Source organism: Botryllus schlosseri, chromosome 5 (assembly GCF_051294905.1).
Source record: "Botryllus schlosseri isolate E-star chromosome 5, Bs_hap1, whole genome shotgun sequence".
Taxonomy (NCBI): Eukaryota; Metazoa; Chordata; class Ascidiacea; order Stolidobranchia; family Styelidae; genus Botryllus; species Botryllus schlosseri.
The window spans coordinates 16,363,167-16,386,064 of record NC_137240.1 but is presented as its reverse complement, the minus strand read 5'-3'; the positions used below and the strand labels follow the sequence as shown (position 1 = coordinate 16,386,064).

The following is a 22,898-nucleotide window of genomic DNA, read 5'->3' as shown; positions in this document are numbered from 1 at the left end:
GTTTGAAAATATGTTACGTCTTGCATATAACGGATGTACAATGCACTCCAAAGGACTACACATGATTGTAGAATTGTAGACGATGCAGGCCTACATGTGACGTTACTATACGTTTGCTGACAACGGTAGTTTGTGTTGGACTTATAAATACTCGAGTTTCTCATGTATTGATCAATGTCGTAAAGCTAAAGACTGTACGTATAATTATAAGGTATAGTTTTATACATTATGATGATTCATTTTCAGTCGGCGAAAGCGTGAGTTACTGGGAAGTTCGACACAAAATCTTGACGAGGCCGGAGGTGTCTGCAGCAGTTATCAAATGCTTGACACAGGTCGCGAAGAAGGTAAGAATAAACACTATTTTTCCATTGGATTCGCGAAGAGTACATTCACGATAAAAATGCTCTTCGTTAAAGAACATATCCATGTGCCCCTTTTTTCGCAATCCGTCCTCTCTTTTTGTCCTAAATGTTAGGCTATTATGAGACAACCAAAACGGTCAATTTTTTAAGTTAACCTGTACCGGGGGATCAGTATTATCTGTATAACTTTCCCATTTTTATGTCTCGTCATATTGTAACTTGAAAAAAGTGTGTGGTGACCCTCGTGTAAGACCAAGACATTTTACAACATATCTTATCACCATTTTCAATGTTTTGAGCGATAGCGGTTGCCACACCGATATTACCATTTTCATGATAGATATCAGCTATTCCAAAGCTCATTTGTACATTACAATATTATGTAAAACATAATTATAGCTCCATGTGTGAAAAACACTGCCACTTTTGATTTTCTTTACGATAATTCGCGTTATGCCTATCTTCTTGACCTTCAATTTTGCGCAACGAGATAACTTCACACTGTTATATCGGTTCCGCGTTCCCAGATATAATAAATATGCAGGCATCGTGAGTCGATGTCGGTTGTGCTTCGGTTCCGTATGTTGATCATATTCCGTATGCAAATTTAAAACATGCACACAATGCATTTGTATCGAATATTGGTATCGATATACAAATCTTCGCGGTGGCCTAGCGTAGTGATAGTGGCCATGGGTAACAGAAAATGATTAGTGCATTTCACACATCCAACTGCGTACGATGCGTAACTGTAATGAGCGCCAGTCTCAATACGTTGTCATCGCTTGCACCGTAGTATGACGCGAGATATCTCATTAATGCGTCAATTCATCTTCATTACTAGGCAGCAGGAAGACTTTCACCCACCCACTTTAACAACAAATTCGTTGCAATCTGTGTCTTTTTAACGTACTAATTGTTATCATTCTTCGTGTGTCACAAGCGTTTCTATATTATTGAGTCACAAATGCGGGAGTTTTTGTTTGTTTGTCTGTAGTATTCATAGTGGCCTATATTCTTTTGTTATGATTCCGTATCTGCCGCTTTGTAGCATGGCTCACTTCTATAGGCTTTTTTAAAAATACAGCTTACGTGGATCAGATGGTAAGGAGGAACTTGTGTTGAAACACTGTAAACCACTATATAGTCCCTACTCACAATCCCATGTTACACTATGAGAATATTCATGCTAATATTCATGCTAATATTCATGTTATTCATGATAAAATCGTGATAATCAACAACTATGCCTTTACGATGACGGGACGTTTGATCTAAATGCTGAGAAATGCCGATTTTAGTTCAGGGGGAGATAAAAAAGGGTTAAAGTTTTCAGCGTATCTCTCTGACACGGGGCGGCTGTTTTGTCTTCGTACTTTGCGCGCGACGCTGCTCGTGGTTACCGCGATGGTGTCGACCTACAAACTTACTAGTTTTGTATAATTTCCTTTCCTATAACCGACGCTACATATCATTGTACTATGTATCACAAGCAATACTTTGATTTCAGATAATCGAAGATGGAGACGAAGCGAAGATACTGCCTACATTACACATCTTATGCGAAACCTTGATAATGGTATGAGTCACCGAGAAGAGCGACTGCTCAACTGCTATTTCCATATACGCTGTAGCGGCAAATATAGTCACCATGCATGGTATTGAGTCATAGGAGTTTTCGATTTCTATTATTTAATGTCAGTATTAAAATGCAGACGCTTGTAGATTCCGGCTCTTCTCAACCCTTATGGCCTCGCCTTCAACTTCCGTGACAGCGCCTCATTGCTTACTAGTGGTTGTCGGTTTATTGGAGTCCTGTGTCGATAGTCCGTAGCGAGTTTGCTCCTAATTCAAAAACGTCGTTACTTATATATGGTACACATAATAAAGAACTTCTTTTATTTATTTGAGTTGTGTTAGGCTATTTTTAAGACTGGCCATTCATACTTCACCAGAGTCCGCACACGCCCTTGGAAGTGCTGCAAGAATGCTACTCCACCTTCGAACAATTTTACATATGGCCGACGTATGTCGCCCACCCAGTCAGAGAAGTGCTGGACATGATACACATGGAAATGAAATCGCCAGGTAGAGTCATGCCTTTTCACCCATTACGGCAACTACAGGTCAGGGCTAATGACACCCTTGCGAAAATGATTGTCGCGAATTTGTCATCATGCGCAATGCATTCGTGTCATGCACCTTGTATTTTCGTTGCGTAATCTGTCGGGCTATTGTGTCACGATCACGTGACCGAGTAGAGTAAGTGCGTTGTCCACGCGAATTTTATGATATGATCCATTGATGATATTATTACTGTAAATCAACAATAGAAAACAAACATTGTAAATATACTTGGAAAATTTGCGTATTCACCATAGCGTAGGATGCCAATCAGGCTATCGACACTTTCGGGTGACAAATATTGCTTTCTTGCTTGTAAAAGCAAAATTTGGTAACAACAAGTTCTGTTTGCCCTTGTAACTTGCACACAAGTACGAGTCTAGAGTAACGCCAGCTATACCAATTATATCGTTCTAATGAAAATGAACATGACTGAGCTTGAGTTGAAGAGTATATCATATCTCGTGGCGTGCATGTCTAATAGTGTATCCTTTTTGCGTGGCAGGACATTTCTACCGGATGATTTTCCTGCAAGACTGTGAACTAACCCTACCGTCCCATCTGTCTGCGAAAATGCCGTAAGATTGATTACTTTTATCATACTTTCCTCAAAATGTTGAACATTATCATGTCGCGATGTACTTTAAAAGGTGTTTTCGTATCGCGGTACCTTTGAATGATCGATAATTGCGCACGCGCATGATGAATGATAGCTAATATTCATTGTCTGCATGATTACGTCGTTCCCGCAGGTATATGCATTGCTGACGTATTTCCCAATCGTCTGTTGCGTAATTGTATTCGTTCGGGCACAAGAAGGGAGTCGTGCAACGGATTGATCATAGACTCATAGGCTATTTGGTCATTTTTTAACACGCGCTTGGGTGTGCTGACGGGAATCGTGCGCTTTTCAAAGATTTTTACGTTGTGTGTTATCGGATATGTAGGATCTTTTCCACAATTACAAATGAGGGCTTCTCGGAGGTACAAAACTTCAATATACATTTGAATAGTATATTTACGTTGGAATGAACCCGACTATTTTCGGCTGACACTCGCCAGGGGTAATCGTCAGCAACTAGTTAAGAATTGGAAAGAACATTGTAGATCAACCATCGTATCATAAACTATGACGTCACCGGCATGAAATTTCGAACAATCGGGGCAAAGAGAGCGCATAAGCTCAATGTACTATTTTTAGATGGTACACAAACTCCTGATTTAGGCACAGACTTGGTTGGCGTATTTTGATGAAAGTCGACTCCAAGGCACCCAAGTGAACGTGTGAACGGCCTCTCCCGAAAAAGGAGTTGATGAATCAAATGAAATATCCGGATTGGGAATATTTATCAGACCAGGTTATGTGGGTAGCAAGGATGATATATCAGAGAGTGTATAGTACGTTGTTGTTTGACAAAGAAAAATGGCGCCACCATTCCCAACTCCAAGATTGTAATAGGGTAGAGCGGGATTCCCTCCGACTACACCGTCGCGTCAATTATATTATACCTTGTGCAGTAGGGCTTCCACAATGTATTTTACGACTTTTACTGTCAATTGAACATCTATGAAATCAGGTTTATATTGAACAAGGAATGTTTTGCATCGATAAATATCGCCACGAAATTTCCTCTCTGGCGTTCAGGAGCTCGGAAACTTTCGTCCTGATCGATTCGGACCTCGCTGACGCGGACGCGTTAAAAGAGTCCTTCCGAAAGCTAAAGCTGTCGCAGGCCGCCAGCTCGAAATTGTCGGCGGACGTAGAAAAGCATCGCTTTCTGATCAAGCACGTTTTCGAGGCGGTGTTTGGAGACGGGTGTTGCGACATGATCACTCTCGATCAAACTTTGAGGGTATGTCGCTGTTTTGTCGGTGCCCTATCGATTCTTGCTGTCTGCTAGATGCGATATGCTCGAAACTGTCCGCTAAATGAGCACTGGCATCTGCAGGCGTCTTGAAATGAACAGTGGTTCTTTGATGTACAACATAACATAACAGGAAGCACATAAATAGACATAGACATCTATATTTGATCTCTATAACGACAACTATCTGATTTATCTTTACATTCGATATCTATCTGATTTATCTTTACATTCGATATCTATCTGATTTATCTTTACGTTCGATATCTATCTGATTTATCTTTACATTCGATATCTATCTGATTTACATTCACAATCGCGTAAGGTGTATTATATTATTGTGCGTTACGCTGAAGCCTACGCTATGTCTAATATGCACAAAATCATTGGATATGATATATTCTGTATGTGTATAATGTATACTTACAGGGTATGCGCAGCTCATTTCAGCAGCTTGCGAACAATGTCTGGTGTATGTGCGGCAATACAATTCTCTTTTTCGTCTATTCCATAAAATAGCTTTTCAATGATATAGTTACAATATCAGTTACAGTTTTAGAATTTTACACGAAGCGCTGTTTTTTTTCAAAACTTCACTCTTACACGCCTTTGACGATACGCGAGAGACCACACAGACTGATAGATGCACACGATGAAAATACGTGCAAATATATCGTCCCCATTGTATATGCAGCGTATAAGATTGCGTGCAGCTCTACGCCGTATATTTTGAATACGATCCATTTATACGGCATATGATTCATTTAATCATTTATGTCCATTGTCTATGGTACTGCCTTGGACGCCAAGCTCGTCAAATGAGCTCATCCGTCCGATTCAAGTCAATATGCTCATACATTTCGTCGTTATATTTAGTACGTTGTACGGCATTTCTGGTATTTTGATGGTCTCTACGCGAAATCATGCGTCGATGTTCGTAGAATCTCAGAGTCCAAAGACTGAATAATTACAGTCGTACCATGACAGTTGTTTTGATTCAGACAGTGCAGTGCACGCGAACACAAACGCGCAATATCGATCATTACCACGCGAGAATTATCACCCGCAAATGTTGATCTGTCGCCGGAACGAGACGGCAGTTTTGTGATTGAGAATTTCACAACACTACAATAACGATTCATTTACATCGCTAGGCCTTGCTGTAGGTCTGTAGATATGGCGTTAGTAATCCAGACAGTGCCAACGCCAAGGACAAGCCAACCGTTCCCAGGAATCAGGAGTTACAGTATATATTTTTGGAAAAACTTTGCTCTATTTTGAGATCAACGATATGGATTCCGGAATGTTCGCGACTACCATATGTAATATGGCACGTTTTCCCAGTTTCGTGACTGCACACATGTAACAATAGTGCAACAGTCGTTGTCTGAGGTATAAATACGAATCCCTCAGTCATTCGTGATATGCCGGCTACGTCAGCGTGATATTCACCGCAATTTATTAAGATGTTATACTGATACCACAGGTAGCCTATACGGTACACGTTAAGAACATCTGCATAACACATCTTGTCTGTCACCGATTTGAAATGTGAACAATCGCGAATACCCCATGCTCAAAATTGAAGTACCAGGCGTTAAGCCGGCATCGAATTGAGAAATAGGTCTCTTTCCTCGCCTTTTTCTAGAAGGGAATTTGATGCTTGGAACCAAATCCTTTTTTAGAACATCATAACAGATGTTAACTGATTGAACTCTCAAATCAAATCCTGGCGATTATTATACCCCACTCAACGTGATATTCACACACATCTTTACGTTGCAGGCTATTTCCGACGACATAGTCCGGGAGAAGTGTTTCGAAGTGTTAGCGATAATGGAAGAGGCTTCCATGAAACGTAGCTACAGAGAGGCGCAAGACTTTCTCCGGTTGGAATTGGAGGGTTTCTCGGACGCGCTTTCAGATTTAAGTGAAGGTGCTGCATTAATATATCTTATAAATCGCATATGCTATACTGCTGTTGTTATATTTGTGAATTTTGTTCCACTGTTTGCCGACTTGAGCATATGACATTGATTTAACGCGAATTGATGAGTGACTTGCGGGAAACATGGCGGAAACTACACGTCCTCTCTCTGTGTATCCTATCTATAGCGTGCGTGCGCCGTTTCATTGTGATAATGATCATAGGTGTAATTACCGCTGCCTCAATATAATGCATTAGCGAGTGCTGATAGCGGTAACGTAATCAGAATCATGCATTGGTGAAAAAACTACGGCACTGAGATGACGGTTGCATTGTTACATCTAGATTCCCGAATCTTGAATCCGGGCTATTCCGATAAAACACAGATTTACCCCGTTGATACGACTTCTGGAAACAGGCATTTTCTTTAGACAATTCATATATAGCACACATTCGTAGGTGAGGTTAGGCCGTTAGGGAATCAACACTACCAAGACCAACACTACCAAATCAACCATCTTCGCTTAGCTGCAAAAACTATGTGATATCTCGACATATACTTTTCGATATTACTTATTTTGAGTAATTTCACACCTTTCTGTTTACTCCCACTTGAAGTAGCTCTGATTCGTTATAGAAATATCAACTTCTACTTGTGATTGAGTAGGAATTTACGACGTACAAGCGCTGAATATATACTATGACCATCGCTGCTTTCGTTTATCGAATTCTATTGGCAAAATAATTTCAGGAAAAGCAGTCGGATCCCCTGATCACGATTCTAACTCGCCAAAAACGTCCCAAGGACGCCGCCCGAACGTTATCCACGACAAATGCCGCATACGAGACAGTTCCGCTTCCTTCTCCGGACTACTCCCTTCGCCAACCAAGAACAGCCCGAGAAGAAACACGTATTCCGCGACCGGGCCTGAAAACAGGAGTTCGATATTTTCCTCACTGTCCGGCGAAAGCCTCGCGGAGCTGATAGGGGCAAAGGTGCGACTTTCGTGAGTCTGATGCCAGTTTTCAGGTCTTTACTTCATCTTCGTGTCGCAGATATCCACGCGATCGTTCACGCACGACGATATCTCTGACACCTTGTACGATTTAGTGCGGGACACCGCTAAGCAGTACGTGCAGGAAAAAAAACTAGGCGCCAAGCGCAGCTTTTCGAGAAAAGGTAAACTGGTTTTTGAATTCGTTGACTCCTTCATACTTTCTTTCCGGGTATTGGGAGGGAAAGGTATTCCCATTTCCCATTTTCATTTATTGCCGAAAAGAATCTACATTTATTGGTCATTCCGATATGCACTTTTCTTCCAAAGTTGGTCGAATATTTTTTATATTTACGCGATTCCCTGTTAAAGGGGTGTATGACGTATTGTTGGCTCGTGCTGTTCGCCACAATTCTGGTACCTTGTAAATGATGGGTATTCAGTACTTTTACATGTGGGTCTGTGTTATAAAAAAACACTGCAGTAAATACATAGACTGAGCAGTGAATACCCACTGGATTTGAACTCTGACGGAGGTATGTGTGTGTCGGTATACTGACTCTGAAATCTACAAATGTGCGTTCGCGTTGCCTATATCCGACTATTTATGGCACTCTAATCCACGATAGGCGAAAGAGATGAGGCGTTACGGGATATCCGTTTTCGCTGGTCTTAGTACAATAAAATCAAAATAGTTGAATGAGCAGTAACCGCGAACTTGCGATGAGTCGAGTGATGTGTAAACTTGGTTAGTTGTTTCCGTGTGGATTGTCGCTTGTGAACAATAATCTTCCCGAGAACTGACGGATAGTGTTTGGGGCTTAGTCAAGCTTAATTTCCGCAATCAAATTTCAAATATCGCAGCAACGGGGTTGGAAGCTTATACTAAAACTATAGAAGACGTAACGTATTTTAGAAGCTGATTTCACTACTCATTACTAAAAAGAGACACGTACGAAAACGCGCAGTTACGTAATAATCATTCAGAACAGCAGTCTGTTGTGTAACAGAAGACTTGGACAATTAGATAATTCCAGTTGGAATTATCATTCTGATACGAGCTGAACTGCATATTTGTTGTATTTCTCCCGAATTCTATAACTCTAATTCCAATCTGACTCGGGAAAAACTGTGTAGCTATAATTCTAATTCGAATCAAATTAGAAAGATACGAGTTTTCTAGTTACTGTTCAACTTTGGTCGCAGATTCCAGGCTTCTCCACGAGGACCAAGACGCTTATAGAGACAGCGGCGTAATAGACGACGAGGATGCGTCAGCGGAGGAAAAGAGCAACATCTCCTTCCGGATTGATTCCGGTGATAAAGACGACAGCAAGCCTGAATCTACTTGCGCCGAGCCGGACGCGCCCGAGAACAATGCCGACGAGGATGACTTCTGGAAGGAATTCTTAGAAAAGGGTTTCGATTCGGAATATGACGATCTGTCGATGTTACTTAGGTCGATGTCGGTAGACCAGAGGAAATCGTTCGTGTTTGATAAGCAGAGTAGAGACGCCGTAAATAAAAGACTTTCAGGCGTTCCGCTGTCGCCGCACATACGCGTACCGCCGATCGATACGGACTTGGAAATCACACCTGAATCTCCACCCCTAAAGGTGGAAATCTCACATGCACCCGAAAAGGTGACGCCTACGGAACACGAGCCAAGTAATAACGGGTTGGAGCAAAAGCCGGTTATGGTGGCGCGGCGCAGGTCGTCTAAAACTGAGAACAAGACTCTGAACAGGATATCGCGGTTTGTGAAGCAGAAGAAGCGATCGGGAAAGAAATTGCGGAGTGACGGAGAACTCAACACGCTGTCTTCATCCGATTCGAGTAAGCGCCTTCGTCTTATTATTAAGGGTAGTAAAATCGTGATAGTGACCCTTATCACGTCACAGGTTTTATACCCCACGTCTATTATGGTTACTACTATGGGGAATTATTATCATATATTTCGTGCACTGGTATATTTAATATACGGATTAGACTACATGACAGAGGCGATCCAGCACTTTCATCAACTTATATGTCATCGATGCAGACCTGCATCATACAAATATATAGATATCAATAGCTAATTCCTATATCATAGAATATAGATTATAATAACAATATGCGTAGTACAAATTCAACAACATTAGTTAACATTAGAGCCCGACCGATATTGGATTTCTGGGCTGCTACCGATAAAACCGATATCTATCACCTTCGCCGATAACAGCGATATATTCAGCCGATATTCAAAGAAGGAAGAATCTACCTCAAAAGGCACATTTTCAAAACTGCAGAGCATTTATATCGACAGCTTTCCAGCCATTGTCATACTGGAGCATGAAATAAACTAGAAAGGCTGCATCTAGACACTTTGAAAGTGCAAGCTATATGAAATACAGCAATATTCCCAGTCTAGCGGTCAAGGATTGTAGGTTTCTGACTCCCTACCACCATGTTGTGACGTCACGAATATTGCCGATATTCACCTCTAATGGCCGATACCGATAATTCTTCCAAAGTGTGATATCGACTCGATATTATCGGCGAACCGATAATCGGTCGGGCTCTAGTTACTATATTGGAGTCAGTGACATCATCTTTTGTTTTGTTCAAGGGTGATTTTTTGTGATACACCCTATCAACACGTTCGGTCGGTAACAACACTCCATGGTGACTGTTCCTGAAGGAACACGGTTTTGTGGGTAATCTCGTCTCGCATGATCACATAATTTTGTGAAGAATACGAACGATAGATATAATGTGCATACCGCTGGTCATATATCTGATACGTGTATCGTCTAGACTTGGAAATTCGGAAGCATATGGATTTTCAAGTGCGTATGTTGCTATCCGAAATCACGGTCTTATTGGTTTCGCATCTTACACTCTAAGCTCAGGATTATCGAGCTTGTCTGATCTGCCAGATTATTTATGTGCTGGTATATGTGCTTGTACAACTTTAAGTTGGTTGTTGTCGGAGTTTACTTGCGTCGCACCGCGCATCACCCACATGACGAAACGTCCCCGCCTTTCAGTGACCTCCATTTCGTCGTCAACGACCTCCGACGACGTGACAGGCGAATCCAACTCTCTCCGCGTACGTACGTCGTCCGAGACCAAGATCGCGCGCAAAAAGAAAAGCAAGTTCGGCACCGTCTCGTCCAGCTCTCCCAAGAAAAACCGCGACAAACTGCGCCACACTCTCGGTCAGGACATTCTCCCGTCGCCTCTCAACCTGAGCGTGCGCTCGCTGCCCAGCCGCGAGAGGCTGAGCATATTCGGGAACGAGTTTTTGATCGAGGACAAGATGATGGAGATGGCGAAGCAGCAAGAGCCAAGCGACGGAGAGCTGATGGCGGATTCGAGGAATTCGTTGCATCGTTCTCAGTCGGCCGGACTCGACATCGGTACGTCGGACCTAAGATTTAATTGTCCATCTCATCGATCTATCTCACGACACTAGTAAAAAGTTAAGAAGCCCAAGTTATGATATACACGTATTCTTTAATAGTGGCATGATAATGACGCTCCGGTCCCTCTCAATCATTTGAACATTATGGCATCAATTTCGTTTGTTACGTCACCATGTACCGGTGTCGTCACTTCATTGGTGAAAATTTTTGGGCTTCTGAACGTACTGCTGGCTCTATCTACACAGGCAATCTTCCCTCTAATTTCTCACGAGTATGCGCACACGCGCCAACTCACCGCGCGGTCCCATGGACGACAGTGCGTAACGACTAAAACAAAAAGTCATCACTTCGTCTTTTTGTCTGTGCGCGGCGACTTTGTCAGCAGTGCGCGCGCAGCTTAGAGGGAACACTGGTGGTCAGTAAGAAAGTACTTCAACATTTTCGGAGTATACTTAAGTAGGATATTCCTATACTTACACATCTCACTAAAATGTCTTTCATTTCCGACTACTTCCACTAATACCAAGTATTTTCTTCTGCGTAGAACTAGGCATGGGAACAATTGGGAAACTTGCTTTGTAGTTATGCATCCGATTTGTTCCTTTTTGGATATCTCAGGACGGAATCGGATAACTTGATGGTCAACTCGGTATTTCGCGCGCATAAACAAACCTAATACTTTTTATCTTGTTGGAACTGCGGCGACGGAAAAAGTTTGCGCTCATACCCATCGGAAGTATGTAGCCTCTTATGCAACTCAAGTCTAGGAAGGGGCATTTCTGCGGGTCTCGAGCATACCATATGCGCTCTACTATACCACTGTGTGCTTAATTCGTATTCAGCTCCAAGCCAAGATAAAACTATTGAATTTGACTGTCCATAATCGCGACATACATTGCAGAGTTTCGGAAACGCTTATCGATCGACTCCACGGGTAAAGACGAAGACGAGGAAACGCGGCGGAGGTTGTACGAAGGGTGATTCATTGAAATTTCGCATCCGGAATACGAATTTGTACTCGACAGGATCGATTCCGGAATCGGGGCCGACGGCGAGAAAGAGGAGGTGATAAGACGGCGAACGGCGTCGTCCTATTCGCAGAGCAGAGAGCAGGAGGATCTCGGTATAGGGGGCGTCAAATTTGCACTGAAGGAAACTTTACGGTGAGAGGTTTTTTGTTGTCACTGTCCCTTCCGATGTCAGTGTTAGTCATGAATGTGCGCTAATCGAATTTTCGCTATCCGAGGTGGTCAGTAACAAAGCACTGAAATTGATTTTTGTGTTAAACACAACCCCAGTTCTAATAGTGATGTGCCGAATCCCATGTCTTTTATACGCATGTAAATGTAAACAACACATTGAAACCGACGCTGGTGGGATGGGAAACTCCGCATTCCAGTGAAAGCTCTGGAAGCATTTTTTTTTGAAACCAACGCTGTCAGTTTCAAAAAAAACATGCATTCATTAATTACATTATCGGTTGTTGGCGACTGTTACATATCCGCTACGTGAATGATTTCAATAGTACGCCATGATTTTCGATTTCGCAGAGACTACTATATTTACCGCACGCCGAAGGTTATTTCCACTGATTGATTTGATTTGCGCTGCAGTGTATTGTAAAGATGTACCGTTCGCTGAACTGTGTTTATACATAGGCGGCTTCAGGTTCAATCGTCACAAACTTGATGATGTGGCCAACATACAACCCTTTTGCACTACACTTTGATACGTCGAATCATATTTATAATTCCGCAATTCTCGTTGATTCAGTATATATCATGTCGAACAGCTTATTGTGTACCACGAGCACTGAAAGACTGTCGACTATTGCGTCCTAAGACAAAGCTCGTAATCATACACACACCGACACCGTGTTTGTGAGTTCGGTGTGGTCTTGTTATATGTGTCAAGGACGTGGCAATCTACGATGACTATCCACATAGTGCGTGGTACAAAGACTGGGAAGCATTTTTATTTGGTGGATCGAGGTACCTTCATATTGCGTAAAGTCCACAATAACTACCACCGAAATTCCCGCATCATTAAAGCAATCAAAAATGATTGCTGCGATACTTGATGGAGTTTTAAATAAATGTAAATGTTTTCTGGTAATAATCGATTCTGTTTTGATTACCCATTCGCATAATCGAGACTACCTACCAGTTGTATGCATTATGGTCAATTGTGTGGAAATTTACCGGATGCCTTACAAATTGCTGTAACTCTATAATTACATCGAGCGACCTCATGTCCCGTACAGTGTGCAATGTAGCCTGGTAAATAGTTTGCGAGGGACGCGAATTTTAAGTTGGAGTAACAGATCTACTAATCAATTCGGAATCAGAGAATAAATCGTGGTATCGCAATATCTCACAAAAGGTAATAAATCTGGTGTCAATATAACTGATTATGTATCGGTTAAGTGTCACGGAGCATGGCAGCAACGACATATCTGTCAAACCTTCCAAAGTCGTACAAACACGTTGTTGATGAAGTATATATATAGCCATATATGCTATACAATTTATCATGTCTAGATCTTCGGCAATGTCATACATTCTGCGGTACTATTCAATTCGCGAGGTCGGCCTACATGATCAGATCTGCTTCACAACGAGTGTGCACAATGCACAGAAATTAATTGGCCACGCGGGATCGTCACATGTCCGGTGACGAAATCTTGGTCGCCGGCGAATGACGGCTGTATTTCACGATATTTCGCACACGCACGGTCAATTGGTCACTACGGGCGAAGTCCGACTTATAAATATTGCTGCGCGGGGATAGGCGAAACAGCCGAAAGGCATGAGATCTTCATGTGATATTCCTGAAAATATTTGCTGACAATGCATCTCACTCTTGCTTTCAGGGCGAGCAGACGGGGTAGAATATCCGTAAGCGATGACCTGGAGGAGAGAACGGTCTATAAAAAAGTTCTAAAGTTAATTTTCGTAGGAAACGACAAAACCGTGGGGCACTTATCGAGAGCGTATTACGAACTGAGGTGGGTTGCGAAATGTGTAATTATACTGGCGCGCCGAGCTTCACAGCAGAAACTTTGTAATTGATAGGAGACGTCTGATGACCAGGGCTCCACTTTTCCATCACATTGATCTGCGCATCTTTTTTATTCCTGTTTCCGCCAACAGCTGTGCAGCCAAAGATGATATTTTGAGCGGTCAGTATATATTTGAATCTCCAGTGCCAGGACACTCAGTTGTTTTTCCGTCACTATGGCGCATGAGACTTGAATGAATATACGTAATATGCATGAACGAATGTACGCAGGCATGAGGGGCGAAGTTTACGTGTCATTGTGTTCCTGATCGTAGCCACACTGCAAATGCAATGGTGGGAAATAGGCTTATATTTGCTAGTCTTTCACACTAGCGTAGGGTGCAAACCAATACATTATATCGACACTTTCTGGTACCAAATTTTGTTTTCACCATATCCAATGGATAAGAACGTCAAGCACACTATTCTCTATGGAGATATATTCGAGGAATGTAGTAGATTCTGTTTACATGTAGGCTTATACCACCAATTTACTGTTTCCTGTGGGATACACGAAATCAGTGCCTACTCATCCTCTGGGATATCTCTGTAAGCGTTTGTGCATTTCAATACTTCCATTGGAATGGAGGTGAAAGCGTAAGTGTGTATCAGGAATCGGTGCTTGCGATGTCACTATCCTCCGCATCACGACTACCTCTTCTCTGAAGTGAAGTCCATAGTTGATCGTCTCCTCGCCGGGATATTCATAGTATCTTACCAATATCCGTTCGACCCTTGCTTCATTTATCCAAGTAGAAACTTATGTCTCCACTTCATCTTCCTCCTGAGTAGCGTCACAGACTACCGCTTTGATTACCTCAAAATATGTATTGAACAGGCCTAGTCCTCGTTTGAAAGCACCGTATTTGTATTCCCCCATTTTACTGGTTCAAGAATCCCCTTAGTTCTCGTCACTGTATCTATCGTGTTTGAAGATAGCGTAATGGCGAAGCGTCCGGCTTCTTGATCGGCAGGTCGTGGGTTCGATCCCCGGCCGGGTCAGACCAAAGACCTGATTAGTAACACTGGTATCCATGTTTTCCCTGCCTGGCGCTCATACATTACTGGAATAGCGTGGAGAGGTGGTGCAAGACTTAGAAAGCCCTACACGGCTATATCTGTACCTTCCTTGTCCAGCGGCATATGCACTCATGGTATGCATATGCACAGATCATGTGTATGTGTAGGCCTATCATGAGTCGGTGTATATGCCGCAAAAACATCAGGGACAACAATATACAACGTCCTTTTAATCTCTTCGTCGGCAAAAAGCGATTGAAAATCGACAATCTGGTGATATCATCAAACTTGTTCATTCAGGCATTCATCCCACTGCTTGTGACGTGAGAATGGGCGAATTACTGGGGAAACACGACCCTTGGTATCATACGGTCGTGGCGCTCAGCGTGAACAACCTAATGAAGATATATCCGAAAGTGAGATTTTGCTTGGTTCAGCGCTCGGCCCCGATGTGTGATTGATTTTTGTTTTTGTAGATTTCGCCACCCAGCGTGGAAAATGACAAGACTTCTCCTAAAAAGGGACTCAAGTCGAGGAATATACTTTCTCCACAAGAGGTCGGTATAGGCACGACATTGCAAACACTGTTCTATATTTATATAAATGTTGCCTTCAACTCCCAATTTATATAGTAATGTTTAATCAAGTCCGCTAGTTGTAGGCACATACTTGCACTTTGATTATAGTATAATTATGCAAGACGAAAGAGAGAGAGAGAGAAAGAGACAGAAAGAAAGCGCGAGAGATATTTTATTGCTTCGTCAACCGGAACATTAATACCAAAACATATTGAACAGCTTCTTGGAGGTACAGAACTTCAATATACAATTGATCAGCATATTCATATTGAAATGAACCCGGATATTTTCCGCTGACACTCGTCAGGGGTAATCGTCAGCAACTAGTTGAGAATTCAAAAGAACATTGTATACCAACAATCGGATCACAAAATATGACGTCACCAGAATGAAATGTCGAATACGAGAGCGTTCAATATACATTAACGAGTAAATATTACGTCAAATCCCCCTCACCTAGAATTTAAAGTCGCAAAGGTCCCCTCTCGCCACGCCAGTGTCGCTTCCATCGTTGTGTCTAATATTCCTAGCGTTCTCGTTTCCCAGAAAGTCACGTCATGGTCATAGGCTCATAGCGTCTTCGCAGAAGAGATTATTATCATTGCCCTCTTTCAGGTGATTGCCAGCACGCTGTTGAGTTACTCTCGTTTCGCTGTGAGTCGCACAGATCTAAGCATGTTCAAGGTAGGTGTTTCACTATGCTAGATTCGCCCGATTTTACCGAACATTACCCAACGTTGCCACTCCAGATCAACATGGTCTCGAGTAGCGGCGACGTGTTCACGGACGTGTTCTGCTTCGAACTGCAAGTCGGCCATAACGCGTATACTACCGCTGTGAAGTCAGGTGACTGCGTCTGGGACTGTATAGGCCTGCTGTATACACTGTATATAATGATACTTTTTTGCAGGGTTGTAACCAAGTCACAAGGCTCCGAGTCACAAGTCAATCTCACTTTTATATTTTTGACTCGAGTCAAGTCGAGTCATTTTCAATTCCCACCGAGTCAAGTCCGAGTCCAAGTCACCGAACAGAGTATCGAGTCCGAGTCATGGTATTATGACTCGAGTCCGAGTCCAAGTCATTGTGTTGACTGCTCAGTAGGGATGGTGTGAACCTGAGGTTCGCGTTCGCGTTCTGTGTGTGAACCTCAGATATTTAGAGGTTCACGTTCACAAACGAACCTTGGTAGGTTCTGCACTGTGAACCTATTTCATATATTACAATTTTCACTTCATTATATCATCTTTGGTTGAAATTTATTGCATTTCAACTGTGGGCTAGGTATATGCATGGCGCTGGCAATATAAAAATTAACACTAAACGAGCATGCACCTGGACAATCTCAAATATTTTACTTGCTTTGTTACAATTGTTTGCTTGAAATATCCAGCTTTCCGTTTGCGAATATTTAGTGACTCATCTCTGCTGTGAGCTTGACCCGCAATCACACAACATCAAGAGCGAAACACTAAGTGTAGGTTGTCAACGAATGACTCTTATCCAATCAATCAATGAAATTGATATCGTTGTCCGATGTAAAAAATCTAGCAGGCGTACGGGGTCAATCTCGATTTCATAGGTTTATTGTATCATAAAAACCAACTCCGTGGATTGGGATGTTGGCTACTGCTGTATAACTTGTTAAAGGGGCAATATTGGTAGCAAATATAGGGAAACCCGTTTTACACTCTGCGCTATATCAACTTAGCAATACTCAGACGCCGAATACATTGTCCGGTCTGACCTTGACCGTTAAGGCGTAAGCGTATATTCCCTTGCAAGTTCTCGTCGAAATTGTGGCAAACCGACGCAAGAAATTGATTTTCTGAGATGATGTTATCAATTGATTGCCCTAGTTGATACATCTGTAGACGTTTAAAACATCAATATGTATTTCAGCATTGTGGTATTATGTGGCCCGAATCGTCGCCAGGTATTGCAAGGCTATCACTCACTGAAATGTAGGGTTGGAATTAGCAATATGACGTCACGTGACGTCACAAGGTTCACGTTCGCGTTCACACAGAACCTTTTAAAAAGGTTCGCGTTCACACGAACCCGAACCTTTCAGAGGTTCACACCATCCCTACTGCTCAGTTTCCAGTTAAAGTCTTCCTAAACCCACTTTTTTAACTCTGTTTGGTGATATTGAATGGTTCGCATTTATAGTATATCAATTTTTCTCACTTTTAGCAGTTTCTGGTCGCATTTTCAAGCACCAGTACCAACAAACGAAATCCCAATAATGTGTTGGCTTCGAAATTACAATGAAATGTTGGTCTTGGCCGTCTGAATCTCGAGTCAATGACTTGCTTCGAGTCATGCGCAATGACTCGAGTCCAAGTCGAGTCAATACAAAGATTGACTCGAGTCGAGTCGAGTCATTTCCGTATTTTGAGAAAATGACTCGAGTCGAGTCGAGTCATCCGAAAATCGCGACTCGAGTCTGACTCGAGTCGAGTCATGACTCGAGTCATTACAACCCTGCTTTTTTGTCCGATAGGCCGCTTTGGAAAACTCGGAAAGCTGGTGGATTTATCGAACGACACCGGGCCGCCAGCGGCGTATACAAAGATAGAATATTCCAAGGTTGGGACGCTATGAACTTATTACCATTTAGGAACGCGGCCGAATGATTTGGGTCGCGAAATTGCTCACTTTCAACTAACGGTCTTACCACATGTTTCTTGCTGTACATTTATTATGGCTTCCATGTGCCATCAACCAGAGCGATGAGATAATAGATAAAGCGGTCAAGCACGAGTGATGCGGTCATGCACAGTTGGGTAAGGCATGACGTCATACCTTGCTACTTTACAGGGAAGCATCATCATAATACATACAATAACCCACGTAACATCCCCTTCTCAAAACATCACAAAATAATAGAAAACGAAGCGAACCGAATTAGGACATAAATTACAGCAACGAATCAAGTTGTAACATAGTCTTGCAAGTATGCTGGTCGAATTACTGTACGGCTTGGCCTGCTGCTACTGGAACCAGATAACGACCCATTAGTGTCGCTGTTCACTACCGCTGGTCTGGCAATCGAAATGTCGTCAAAGTCAAATGCAACCTGCGGGCGAGTTACAGTAGTTCGAATAAACTTTCTGTTGCGTCGGTAGATCGTTCCATCTGTCGCCTTAACAATGTACGATCGATCATTCAGTTGCTTCATCACCACCGCTTCGAGCCACAAGCCATTTTCTGTCCTTTTGAATCGAACCTGTTGACCAGGACTCAACAGGGCGAGGTCTTTTGCACCACGATTGTAATACTTTGCCTGTTTTCTTTTCCGATCCATAAGCGATGGGATGACATCAGAAACAATTTTCGGCTCAAGCAGTTTAGTTGCTATTGGCAACAAGGTCTTGGTGCGTCTTCCAAATAGCCTCTGTGCTGGAGAGCCAGGAACAGTCTCGCCTGGAGTGTTCCTCCAATCCAACAGTACAATATTTATGTCTTTTTTGTCAGTTGTCGCTTTACGAAGTAACGATTTGAAGATTTTGACAGCTGATTCCGCCTTTCCATTCGATTGGCTGTGTCCTGGAGAGCTGGTCACATGTTCAAACTCATATTCCTTTGCAAATGCCTCGAAGTCATGAGCAGCATAGCATGGACCATTGTCAGTAATCAATTTCTCGCAGATTCCATGACGTGCCATATGTGATTTTAAACGGCGAATAACTGCTGTAGAAGTCTGTGAGGTCAGTCGATCTACCTCAAAATAATCCGAGTAGTGATCAACTGTAATCAAATAATGTTGTCCGTCAAATTCACATAAATCACTACTGATTATTTGCCAAGGACGTCCTGGTACCGGATGTGAAATCAGACTTTCCTTCTGTTGGTTGGGTTGGTGTAAGCCACATGTGGGACAGCTTGATACGAAGTCCGTAATATCGTTAACCATGTTGGGCCAATACAAACATTCACGAGCCCGGCGTACACAACCTTGAATTCCAACATGACTGGCATGAAGTCTCTTGAGAATAGTGCCTTTTATGGACGACGGTATGACAATACGATCACCCTTCAGAACGATTTGATCCTGAAATGTCAACTCCTCTTTAAAACAGTAAAAATTTCGAATTGATTGGGGTACCAGCTTGGCTTCATTCGGCCACCCATGTTTTATAAAAGAGATTAACGTGTTCGCAAAATACCGCTGGCCTTGAAGCACAAGTGAAGGAGAAAATTGATAGTTTGGTTGATGCTGACATAATAGCTCCCGTGGATTGCCATACTCCCTGGATATCTAATCTGGTCACTGTAAAAAAGCAATCTGGAGATATCCGCTTGTGCCTGGATCCCCTGGCGCTGAACAAAGCCCTAAAACGTAACACTATTACAGGCATTGGATATTGTATACTTCAACTTCAGCAAGTTTGTAGGACAAACTGCGTACTTTTTAGATTTTCAATTTTACGAAGTTTGGATAGATTTACAATGCTCTTATGAGAGAGATTGTCATAGGGGCCGGCGCGATTGACTGACAAAATACTGCGACGTATCTCCTGCCTAAAAGGATACTAGTTTTGTATACAAAACTGTTAAGTTCAAGTGGAAATATTCAAGAAACATAACCATATTTGAGTAGCCTACACTGTTAAAAATATTCTATGCCAAATTACTGGTCTGGTCCTGGCAGCAGTTTTACGACTCTGAGACCAGTAAATTTGAAAAATATTTTCCCGTAAATATTATTGACCGTAATTTATTTTTACAAAGACTGACTGTTAAAATTTTTACGGAAAATTCCCGTTACCTGATGTAACGGAAAACGGCTGTAATACCAAGTTACTGGTCTAGTCCAGTGCAGCAGTTTTACGCTGATGAGACCAGTAAATTCGAAATAACTCTCCCCGTAATAGGATTTTACATATGCTGACCGTAGGAAATTTTACGGAAAATTTCCGTATCCTAAGGTAACAGAAATCTGCTGTAATATCAATATACTCGTCTGGTCCCTTGCAGCAGTTTTACGTTCCTGAGACCAGTAAATTTGAATCAGGTTTATTTGGTGCAGGAACACGTTAAAAAAAGTAAGTGTGGATAATGACGAAAATCCAGTCTTTCTTGTGGAGATCATCGGTCAGCAACTGCCTGAATGAAGAAGGCTTCATCAAAACTTCAGCAGCAGTTGAAGGACTGTACTTTGGGCCATGCTCTTTTGTAGGTTCTTCTATAATCTGAACAAAGATTATGCTGTCATCAACACCGTTAAAATTTGGAAACTTTGAAACGCTATAGTATGACATACTGCGACTTTTCATATTCTTGTCAATTTCTCACATAATGATGGCCTAGGATAGCGATGTCGAACATAAGGCCAGCAGGCCGCATGCGGCCTGCGAAGCAATTCTGAGTAGTCTGAAAAACCCCTGTATTACCCAGCACATTTTCTAACAAATGTTGAGATATTATTGTAAGAAATGCTTCCCGCAAGGCCACAAATGTCAAGATCATAGACCGTGATATAATTATCCGACAGTGGTGTTATGGTTTTACTCTAGTCATCATCAGGAACAAGTTGGTGATACTGACATCCAATTCCAAAAACTCCAGAAAGTGCACACTGAGTTCATATTTTTATGAAGAAATGAGCCAAAAAGTAGTTATTCGTGAAGTGAAAAAAAACTGTTATATGCAGGTCGCATGGAAAATATAATAGTTATTAAAAATACAATTCAAATATATTTGGTCGCACTGCTGTATCACTTCTACTCAAAGGCCCCAGACAGACAGAGAAACCCGAATGACGATTAATAATGAGCCACATTCTAACGTCTGCGTTTACAATTAAATCACTTGTGTTCCTCAAAGCGCATATGATGAGTTAACGGCAGATTACGATTAAAACAAAGGGAGCATACAAATATGTCAGCTTATTCCGTGGTTAGAGTCAGTGTTTAAGCGGTTGAATTCAAACGATCAATCTTTGAATTTTTGCCAAACTTCCGTTGTTTGCGAGTAAAGGTGCTGCTAGAATATATCCATATGATATGATCGTGAATGTTATGTAATATACCAAAATGTATACAGGATTGATAATAAACTATTTAAGCGAAAAGTAAGGTCGGGCTGATTTGACTGATCCGGCCCGCGAGCGGTTTGAAAGTTTGAATCTGGCCAGCGACGCAAGTTGAGTTTGATACGGATACCCTTGGCCTAGGACTTCGTACCTGAATCATCTTTTCCAGCGTGATTGCAAACTTTTCTGGCAATACTCCTTTGCATCGCACGTCCAATGTATTTCGCACGGCATCGTGCTAGAAGCGAGAGGCGAAATGATCCCTTTCTATCACATAAGCATTCGACGTCATGATTCATAATGCCATAACGCTTCCATTTTCGTGTAGTTCAATGTCAGAAAATGTAATACATTCTTATAAGCCATAGCTTCTGTTCACCATTAAACTGTAACGAAAATACATACGTCTTCAGAAACAGGACTGAGAATAACTTGCCAGATTTGAGCTCGGATACTGCTATACCTACAATATCTGCTATCAACACCTGCAATATTCTAAAGCTAGAGTTAAGCTGTGGCTTCGAAACCCTCAATATCTTACAGCAACACATCTTGTTATTATCCAATACGAAAACATCGCGTCGATATAATATCTATCTCGGAACATTCAGCCGCACGTGCTCAGGCTCAGATATGTCTGACGTCTGACGCCACTATGTCTGGAAAATGTATGACGTCACAATGTACTGTTCGCTCGAGCAGCTACGAATTCATGATCAAACAATTCACAAGGCCATTCGCAGGAAAAAGGTAAAGGACGTCTACTACTCTCGTCTCAATGGCAAAGGAGCATGGCGGCTAAACACCAGTTCCAGTGTTTCGATATATAGTTTGCATCATACATGCGTTAAGGAGTCTACAATGGTGGCAGAACTGGTCCAACAGATAATTACACAAAAGATCATACCTGCAGTAAAACTACATAACATACCAAATTCGCTTGCCATGCTACTATTGCTAGACCTTAATGTCTCAAAGGATACTATTTATGAAGCGATATAAACGATGGTATCTGCAATGCCCAAATGTTCGGATACCATTCACCGATTAGCAATCAGCACGGCCATCGATGTCGTAATTTGGTTGATGATTGAAACATGATGTAATTACGAAAATCACATATATATATATATGTACATAAGACCGTAAGCGTGTAAAATGATCGAACTGTGAGTTCAATAGCAATGTTGCAAATAATGATTATCCAGTAAATCGCTTTTACGAATGCCAAAGTAAATCCGGAATACTTATTATCCAGTTAATTGCTTTTACAAATCCAAAAGTAAATCTGAAATACTGGTTATCCCGTAAATTGCTTCTACGAATTTAATCTGTAATTTTTTTACCCTCTAAAAACAAGTAAATTTACTTTTGACGTGCCCATATATTAATTTAACGGGCATTTACCGTTAATATAACTGACGGGACAAATTTACCGGTATAATTTGGGTAAATCTACGAATATTTCTAAGAGTGTAGGTATAGTGCAAATGGAAAAATCCTACTTGAGTACT

The 22,898-nt window shown here is 41.9% G+C and overlaps 1 protein-coding gene and 1 long non-coding RNA gene across 3 annotated transcripts in view; one reads left to right on the top strand and one right to left on the bottom strand.

Moving 5' to 3' along the window:
- Window positions 1-22,898, top strand: part of LOC145439241 (uncharacterized) — a 49,613-nt gene that overhangs the window by 23,998 nt on the left and 2,717 nt on the right. For both annotated transcript variants that reach the window (XM_080316740.1, XM_080316741.1), the window contains 19 exons: window positions 247-347; window positions 1,876-1,944; window positions 2,321-2,453; window positions 2,995-3,067; window positions 4,135-4,342; window positions 6,140-6,290; window positions 7,033-7,277; window positions 7,338-7,461; window positions 8,483-9,112; window positions 10,309-10,680; window positions 11,588-11,651; window positions 11,712-11,849; window positions 13,559-13,693; window positions 13,761-13,867; window positions 15,067-15,182; window positions 15,243-15,323; window positions 15,960-16,028; window positions 16,094-16,190; window positions 17,851-17,936. In XM_080316740.1, coding sequence (XP_080172866.1) covers window positions 247-347; window positions 1,876-1,944; window positions 2,321-2,453; window positions 2,995-3,067; window positions 4,135-4,342; window positions 6,140-6,290; window positions 7,033-7,277; window positions 7,338-7,461; window positions 8,483-9,112; window positions 10,309-10,680; window positions 11,588-11,651; window positions 11,712-11,849; window positions 13,559-13,693; window positions 13,761-13,867; window positions 15,067-15,182; window positions 15,243-15,323; window positions 15,960-16,028; window positions 16,094-16,190; window positions 17,851-17,936 — 2,999 coding nt within the window. The remainder of the gene's footprint in view (window positions 1-246; window positions 348-1,875; window positions 1,945-2,320; window positions 2,454-2,994; window positions 3,068-4,134; window positions 4,343-6,139; window positions 6,291-7,032; window positions 7,278-7,337; window positions 7,462-8,482; window positions 9,113-10,308; window positions 10,681-11,587; window positions 11,652-11,711; window positions 11,850-13,558; window positions 13,694-13,760; window positions 13,868-15,066; window positions 15,183-15,242; window positions 15,324-15,959; window positions 16,029-16,093; window positions 16,191-17,850; window positions 17,937-22,898) is intronic.
- Window positions 19,947-22,767, bottom strand: LOC145439242 (uncharacterized). The gene is made up of 2 exons (XR_013915124.1): window positions 21,536-22,767; window positions 19,947-20,542 (listed from the first exon to the last, which is right to left on the bottom strand). It is a non-coding gene; the product is annotated as an uncharacterized LOC145439242 (long non-coding RNA).